At 44.6% G+C, this 8,436-nt stretch overlaps 2 protein-coding genes across 3 annotated transcripts; both read right to left on the bottom strand.

The window, feature by feature from the left end:
- Nucleotides 1–646: 646 nt before the first annotated feature.
- Nucleotides 647–5,092, bottom strand: C24H1orf162 (chromosome 24 C1orf162 homolog). Of its 2 annotated transcripts, XM_074893544.1 has the most exons (6): nucleotides 4,087–5,092; nucleotides 3,272–3,334; nucleotides 2,829–2,934; nucleotides 2,433–2,521; nucleotides 1,786–1,865; nucleotides 647–1,206 (listed from the first exon to the last, which is right to left on the bottom strand). In XM_074893544.1, exons 2-6 carry the CDS (start codon nucleotides 3,300–3,302, stop codon nucleotides 1,144–1,146), a joined length of 369 nt encoding a protein of 122 aa, XP_074749645.1. In that variant the 5' UTR covers nucleotides 3,303–3,334; nucleotides 4,087–5,092; the 3' UTR covers nucleotides 647–1,143. The 2 variants fall into 2 exon arrangements, 1 of the variants encoding a protein (XP_074749645.1); XR_012632131.1 differs by lacking the exons at nucleotides 1,786–1,865; nucleotides 4,087–5,092 and having other exon boundaries at nucleotides 2,433–3,334.
- Nucleotides 5,093–5,230: 138 nt separating this feature from the next.
- ATP5PB (ATP synthase peripheral stalk-membrane subunit b) lies at nucleotides 5,231–8,389 on the bottom strand. Its single transcript, XM_074893543.1, has 7 exons — nucleotides 8,265–8,389; nucleotides 8,112–8,154; nucleotides 7,545–7,690; nucleotides 6,873–7,036; nucleotides 6,354–6,479; nucleotides 5,965–6,144; nucleotides 5,231–5,385 (listed from the first exon to the last, which is right to left on the bottom strand). The coding sequence occupies exons 1-7, from the start codon at nucleotides 8,290–8,292 to the stop codon at nucleotides 5,314–5,316; spliced, it is 759 nt and encodes a 252-aa protein (XP_074749644.1). The 5' UTR covers nucleotides 8,293–8,389; the 3' UTR covers nucleotides 5,231–5,313.
- Between the last annotated feature and the right edge of the window lie 47 nt (nucleotides 8,390–8,436).

Genomic DNA, 8,436 nt, shown 5'->3' with positions numbered 1-8,436 from the left:
CTCCATGAGGTTTGCACGTCCCACCTTTCCAGCCTGTCTAGGTCCCTCTGGATGGCACATCCTTTCCCTCAGCGTGTCGGCTGCACCACACAGCTCGGTGTCGGTGAACATGCTGAGGGTGCCTCAATCTCACTATCCATGTCCCCAACAATGATGTTAAACAGAGCCGGTCCCAATCCCGACCCCTGAGGACAGCACTCATCACTGTTCTGCACTTGGACATCGAGCCATTGACCACAACTCTGAGTGTCACTGTCCAGCCAATTCCTTGACAGGTTTAAGCCTGTGAATCAGCAACATCTGCGTTTTCAGAAAAGATAAATACCTGCAGGAATCTGACACTCTCCAGTGACCAGAAACAAGGAGACTTCTGAAGCCCAGAGGGCTGAGGAAGCAGGAAACTTCGCTCCGATTCAGCCTTGCAGGAGAAGCGTTGAATGACAGACGGAGATCACTGCACTTGGACAGCAAACCTCCCATCCGTGGGCACAGGAACATGCAGAGAAGCTTCTCTGGGGCTGCTAAGGCTGAGTCACTAGTGGTAACTTATTCCCCAGTTTATGAAAAGGGGATGATTTTTAACTCTTCACAATGTATTTAGAACATTATGGGTAATAACATATGAATGAACACTTCCAGAACTTCTGTCACAGTCACTGTGCATTTCTTTTATGTGACCCAATCAGGAAGCAGACATTGCATACAAACATGCCATTATCATAACTTCAATAAGCAGCAAATAACTAATCAGAGTGTTTGGCAATCAAAAAACAAGAAGATTGCTATAGTTAGTGACAGAAAAGGGAAACATAAGGGTACAGACATGAATAGGCACAGAGTAACGTTTCCATTTTTCAGTTCTCTTTGGTAGTTCAAAGCAATAGCAAACACACAAATGGAATCTTTACAAGTGCAGTGAGATTTCCACAGATGAGGAAATACGGTATAAAAAACAATTTGTCCACAACCGATGGCAAGCAGTTTGGAATAGGAGGCATTAGTTTCCCCTTATAACTATAAAATGAGCTGATGTTACATACGGCAGTGCTGGCATTTCTCAGGGCACTATAGGCCTTGACGCAACTTTCTGGTAGAGTTTGATGTTCAGAAAGCGCAACCGTCTTCATTTCACCAGAAACTTCGTCATGACACAACCACTGGTGTCTGGTTCCGCTGGAAGGCCAGAGTGGTGTAGGCAACCTCATTCTGGGGATGTGAAAGAAGCCGCAAACATTAGAGAATGTGCAAGCATCGCATCTCAGCATGAATTTCCTGCTTTTAATTTGTCCTCAGCGCTACACACCATAAGCAGTCACAGTCTGTCCCTGCACATGCTGGATCAGACCAGCTGTTAGGCCAGCGCAGGATCCTGGGCCAACTCTGCATTAGGGGCTTCCAAAGAATCAGTATCACGAAGGAAAACCGCAGAAATGCTTGCCCTTTAAAAAGATTTCCCCTAACCTGTTTAATTAGGGGTTAAGCCCCGGAATCCTTGAAATATGTGGAGAACATGGCATTTGAGCCCTGTGATGACAGAGAAGGAATATCTTTCCTCTTACTGTCCACGTACCTCCTCAGGTAACTCCCTGGACTACTATAAACACAAGCTGAAGCCTTGGATCACAAAAGAAAGCACTTTTCCTTAGTCAAAAGAACTGTCGACAAACACTTGAGCCCTGCAAGAGCAAACCTCTTTCCTCCCCCCCCCCAAATTAGCATTTACCATCCTATCAAGAAGATGAGGTTTCTGCATAAAGTATTAGAAATAATAGTTGTGACCTTTACCTGGATGTTTTTAGCAGATTCCTCAGTCCCTGTCAGGGAGGGGACTGGCTCCTGTAAGTTCTGGTGGGATCTTTTACACTCTAGGAGGGAGAGGGATACCAGTCTCAGCTGTCTGCACCGCGTTTGGAGACAGCGGAGCAAGAGGCACAAGAGTGGGGCAACAGAGCGGCACCAGAACGCGTGGGGCTTAGACGTGGCTTGTAAAAATCTGTCACAGCCCTTCACTGCAAAGCGAGCAGCTTGGCAGCCCAAGTCCCTGCCCACTTGCTGGATGAGAGCAACTAATTCATTTGGCGAGAATCCTGTGTGACCGGTGTTGGGACAAAAAAACCCCAAACCAAACCCAACCAACAAAACCCACAACTCATCAGTGCTGAAGTGAACTCTTTTGTGAAAACAGCCCTTGGGATGATTCGTGAGGAGTTACTGCCAGCAGTGACCTCTCCATCAATACATTAATTATTCAGGGAAGACATAATCCGCAGAAGTTACTGTGAAACCCCAGTGCTGTCAGGCGCAGCCCGGAGAGCAGGAAACTTGGCACCACACACGTGAAGACGGGCAGCAGGAGATGTTAAAGCACTTCTCTGCCACCAGGTCTGGGTGGTCAAGCTGCTGTTTGTTATTCCCTCTACTGCATCACTTACTTCTTCTGAAGAGGTAGATGATTGCAAAAACCAGAAGAGTTGACAGGATGCCAGAGATAAAGGCTAGCAATATGTAGAGTATTTCATGGCTGTTGATACACAGAAAATAGTGTCAGAATCCCCAGTTTTAACAGAGGTGTTGAAGAATCAGTAATGCTCAAATTCACCAAACTCTATGAACAGTAATACATCATTTATCTCAAGCCCCATGAGACTAAAGGGTGTTTATCTGCATTAAGCATCACTTTGAATTAAATATATAGTACACAGACTAGGAAATTCTAAGCAACCTTTTAAAACCCCAAGACATAAGATGAATTACATATAACTCCTCCCTTACAGGAGGAGTCTGCAGTCTCTGTGCTTGAGGTCAGGAAGTAAAGGTGGAACATTTACTTATCAATCCAGCATTTGACTTCTGAAGATTTTAAGTCAGTCGCAGAGGTATATACAGTGGTATGTACAGTGACAGTAGTGGAAATGGGTTCTGGTGTAACTGGAACTGAATAGAAAAAAAATACAAAACTGTTTTTGAAACCTGTTAATTTCTCCAGTAATATTACAAGCAATAAGAACTACACAGAGGCAGGTGCCTATCCAAGTAAGTATTATTGTAGGTATAACATTTCTCTATCAGAGGGCTGAAACTAGAAACACCAGAGACAAAAATTTAGTTCTTCATATTATTAGTCCCACAGCAGCCTTTGGCAGCCGTGCAGTTCCTCCCCAAATGCACACATCTGCTGCTAAGCTTCCCCCACAGCAGCCCTTTCTGAGTCAGGGCAGTATCAGCTTAGGCAAGAATATTGCACCTAAGAAAATTCTTTAAAAGAAAATACCTGCTTTGGGTTTTGAGGAACCACCTCCCATTCTCTCCAAACACTAATGAACATTAAGAGAAGCTAAAAGGAGGCAAGGGGGAAAAAATATTTATATACATATACGTACACACACACTAGAGCAAAACAAACCTGCTGCCCTCTTTTAACTCACGGACTTTATTTAGTTTTTATCAATTTTTCAGACATCTTATACAAGCTGACACAAAGCCACAGCAGCAAACCTGGCAATACTCAGCATGAGTCCTACTTCCCCGTTTCCGTGCACTCATGTGCATTTTCACTACACTTTGATAAACGTGCAGTCTTCTTTCAAAAGGGCAGAGTATACTTAATAACTAATAAAGCACCCACAGTATTGTTTTTGCAGCAGCTAGAACTGAGTGAACTTTACGACATTTTCATAACCAGAAGCAGCTTTGAAAAAATGCCCCTTTTTCTTACTCAAGTTACGTTGACTTTTTCCACCAAAGCAGGAATAGCAACTTTCTTCTCAAATTTGGGGGTGGAATGTTAAAAGATAAGAAAATACCAGTCTGCTACAAACTTCCTACCCTGGTATTTCTGCACATCTTGCAAACTGCACTCGCTTGGCAACACCTCCAAGTTACTCACAACGTGAAAGCAAACGTCCTGCTCTCTGCTGCCAGCATCTTTTATTACAGATGCCCATCACTGCCCCCATCCAGAAACCACAGTTAAGACCTCCCGGTTCCCTACGCCAGGTCTAAAAGCCCTTTGTGTTCGCAGCAATAAAATAACGACAAGAAGGGCCACAGCTCCATCTTACCTCGCACCACAGAACTGCTGCTCACCTGCCGACAGAACACTCCGAGGTTGACCGCTTGCTCGGTGAAAAGAACCTCTGTCAACTCCTTAAAGCTCGTGTGTCAGTCAAACGTAGGGTTACACAAATGTGGAAGTTGAGCAACTTCACTTTTTTTTTTTTAAATTAAAACACCTGCATTCTTAGGAACTGTGGTCTAAAAAAAGCCAGCTTCAGCTTGTTAGCTTAAAGTAAGGTTCTTACCTCTAAAGAACACCTTTCTTGCTGAACTGTTGAAAAGTGTAGAAAACTGTGCTATTTTACTAACTCCACTAAAAATAAGCATTTCCCTACTGTAGTACCAACCAACATAAAAGAGGCATGTAAGCACACCCTAGTCTGCTCACTGAAGCTAATTTACTAAATCAATCTCTTCCCAACACAGAAAGGAAGAGACTACATATAGGTAAGTGCTTTGTTCATCTGGGACACTCAAGATGTAACAAAATCCTTCGGGGAAAAGGTTTCCTATAAAAAGAAAATGAAAAGGCTTATACTGTGTATTATCATAATACACATAAAACTATTTTCCTTGTTACACAAAAGCAGTGTTTTTTTTCTATGAAAAACCAGGAAAAAACCACCCTCTAGAATAAACTTATCTATTTCACTGTTTTAAACTTAATACTGGCAAGTGCACCTAAAGCCAAGTTTTCCAGCAGCTTTTGACACGTTTCCTGCCAGCTACATCCTCTTTTCCACCAAAAAGGAAGAAGCTTTCATCACAATTTGAAGCTCTGTTATGAAAGTGTTTTTTTCAGTTAATTTGTCAAATGAGGACATTCCTTCAGAGCACCCCAGTGCTGCACCAGGGGAACTGGAGCGCTGGCACTCACCACGGCCTTGGCACACGTTTACAATTACAGCAGGTACCTGTAGGTCATCACCACACAGAATTCTGAATCCAAACCTTATCACCGTATCAGCACCAGAGTTTCTCACTGTGAAGTTCTGCGTCTTCTCTCTGGAAGTGTTCATGACCAAACAAGGAACCAAGCAAACAGATTTGCACATGTGGTGGTTGCCAGTAACCTGCCACAATAAACTACGTGCAGTGGTTTATGTGACCAGTCTAGCTATTTCAAACAGAAAAAGGAAGTTACTGTTGCTACTGCTAGTGAAAGACAGCAGAGTGGTTGGTTTGTTTGTTTAATGATACTTTAGAATCATACAGTTTCCAACAGTAATGAGACACATGTCAGTGGAATCAATGTGGTTACACCGCTGCCTGCACGCTCTTCGATAACGCCTTCAGGTCCAAAATGCACTTTGCAATACTCTCCTTCTGCTGCAAACGAAAGGAAAACAGCTTTCAGAAGAAAGACTTCATGGAAGACATTTAAACAGGCAACATGTGTGTTCTAATGCATTTTAGGTACTCCTTTTTAGACCTATAAAATGAGCTACAGATTAAAAGGGATATAATTACAGCTCATGGAGTCAGAGATTCAAACCCAAACAATGACCTGCACTAAAGCATCTGCATCCAGTGCTAGGAACCCGATTTCTGTTTTTCTTCTCAGCTTCATTCCTTAAAAGGATGGACATCTAGAGCCCATCTGCAGATCTTCAGCTGCCATGGTCTTACACAGAGAATTTTACACGTTTTTCTTTGTAAATTTACAATTTTACAAGCTTAGCTCTATGCTGCAACATCACCACGTGTGTTCAATAGCTTAAATCACCAGCGACACAAGCATCCAGGACCTAGTACCTGGGCTTGTTAGCTCGTACTCAGCAGCAGGAACGCGCTGCGCCATGTCCGGAAATCACCCGAAGATGAACTATCATCTCTGGTTTAAGCCAGAATCTTTGGACAGCAAAGATTTGTACAGACTAAAACGTAAAGCTGACTAAAAGCAAGTACCTGTTGAGGGGTGATGCTCTGAACAACGCTCTTCTCCACCCACTGGATCATGTGATCTTGCTCTTTCTGACGCTTTAAATTCTGCATAGCCACTTGATAGTCCAGCCTTTTCTTTACTTCATTGTACACTGTCAGTAATCTTTCTCGGTAATTAGTTTCCAGCAACATTGCAACATTATTCTAGACAGAGAAGATGAAATGAAAGGGTTAACGTTTGGCAATACAAGACAGCGGCAGAACACAATCTACAGCAAAAGTGACTGGATTAGGTGGTGGAACAGGCCGCCCCACAACAGGGAGAAGCTAAGTGGTTTGTTACTTCTTAGCAGCTGAAGAGGCCCCCAGATTACGTAGCAGTGGAAGGGAACAGCAGCACTGGAACTGCGTACCCGCTTAGCGTCAAAGAGGTAACTGCAGCCTTCAACCCGCCATTGCTCCTTCTTCTCCTCTTCAATGGCAGTCTCAAGACTCTTAATAGCCTCATTTTTCACAGCTAGAGCTGTAGCAACTCTCTCCTGAAAGAAGAAACAAAAATCACACTTCAGAATGAAAGATGCAAAGAAAACAAGTGATCTGCAATTAACTTCTGAAATTCCACATTAAGAGATGTTTGCATAAACTAGATTGTGCCAGGGTTGAGGTTAAAGGATGGCAAGACAGAAGAGTCAGGATTCACAACCAATCATACTTTAAAAACATCATTTGTGCTGGCATAAGGCATTTTATTTTTGAAGATTTATGTAACAATACCAACATATGATCTAAAACATGCCTTATTTAAGCAACATTCTGAAGGTATTAGACTCAGATTTTTAGTACAGCCTGGACACAGATATTCTTTTAAGTATTTAAGCAGATAACTTAGAACAGTTACTATTACAAAGTTAGATGATGGTTTCTTTTGTTACCTCATTTAGTTTGTCAGCAAAAGCTGCTACAGCAGACCCATATTTTTTTACACCGTAAATGATGACTGACAATATGCAGACAGCTGCAACCGTCTCGTGGTTAACGACATAGATTTCCTTAGACAGCAAGTAAAGCAGGAGCCCAGTTCCCAACATGTAGGGGCCTAAAGAAAAAACAAAGCAGAATTATTTGTACAAAGCATAAAGAGGCTTGCTAAAGTCAAACCTCTGGGAGGTAGGTAGTTTAAGGCTTGCAGGAGGATGAGGAAGCATTCTCTTTTACCACAACAAAAAGTAGAAACCAAATACCACCAAGGGGAAAGGTGCCATGAGGTCGCTCACCAGAAGCGGAAGCAACTTGCATGGACCTGCTGCTTCTGCTCATTCAGAAACAGGCAAAAGTCTCTGTTTAAAGGTTTTGAGGGTCAGCAAGCAAATGAATCTTCCTGTAAGACCACGCTCATGACATTCCTTTAGTCTTTATTTAAAGCACAGGTGCCAAGCTTTAGAGCCAGGAAGTGCTGCACTGGCTCATTCTTCACAACCTCCTTCTGTATATGCAGAAAAAAAATACTTCCCAATACTTTACCTTTTCAGCAGAAAGAAGTGGTGGGCAGCACTAGATAAGCATAACTAAATGCATTTTTTAAAAAAATAAAAGTATTTATTAACCTGTAACTCCTGTTTTAGGATAGAGAAACTGGAAAAACTCCTCAGGGATCAAACCATAACGTACTTCTCCTCCTTTCTCAGGCAGAGGTGGCAAAGGAGCCAAACGCTGCTGAGTTGTATGCAGTTGTCTTGTGGTGTGCAATACACTATAAATAATGAGAGAATTTCCATTAAGCTTCTTATTAAAAAGAAAAACAAACGAAACACACTCTTAGATGAGGCTTAAGCACATTTCCAATTAAATAGGCGGGTATTCATTAGACACGCCTCCTGTGAGGAAGGGGGCGGGACTCAATAACCTCCAGAGGTTCCTCCCGACCGAACCTATTTTACAAGCCCACAACTTTAATTCGAAAATCAAAGACAACCCCCCGGTATACCGTTATTTAAAACCAACGACTGGTAGGCTTCTGAGGTGCTCGCAGGCCTCCTCAGGCAGCCTGTCCCTGGCAGCGGCCGGCAGCCAAGCCGGGCCGCCCAACACACCACCGGCGCCGCCTGGCCTCTGCCGGAGGTCAGAGCCCTCAGTGCTGCCCGCCGAGGCCGCGGGCCGCCCGCGGTACTCACCCCACGGCAACGGGAGGCGGGAGGCTCCTCAGCGCGGCCGGGGCTGAGGGAAGAAGAGGGGCAGAGAGCGCGTCAGGACACAGCTCGGCCAGAGCAACCTCCCGCCCGCCGCCCTCCCCACAGCGAGACGACGCTGCCCCCGCCCCGCCTCACCGGCACGGAGGACGAGACGGGAGAGCATGGCGGGCGGGGCAGCGGCGCGATCCCCCCGCTTCGTCCCGGTGACCGCCGGCGGCCTCCCCCGCACCAAGATGGCGGCCGGCGCAGCTCTCGCGAGAGGCGCGGGGCGGGGCGGGGCGAGCGCAACTCTCGCGAGAGGTGGCGG

The sequence above is a fragment of the Strix uralensis genome, chromosome 24, assembly GCF_047716275.1.
Source record: "Strix uralensis isolate ZFMK-TIS-50842 chromosome 24, bStrUra1, whole genome shotgun sequence".
NCBI lineage: Eukaryota > Metazoa > Chordata > Aves > Strigiformes > Strigidae > Strix > Strix uralensis.
Note: the sequence above shows the minus strand (reverse complement) of the source record. Positions and strands in the feature narration are given on the sequence as shown.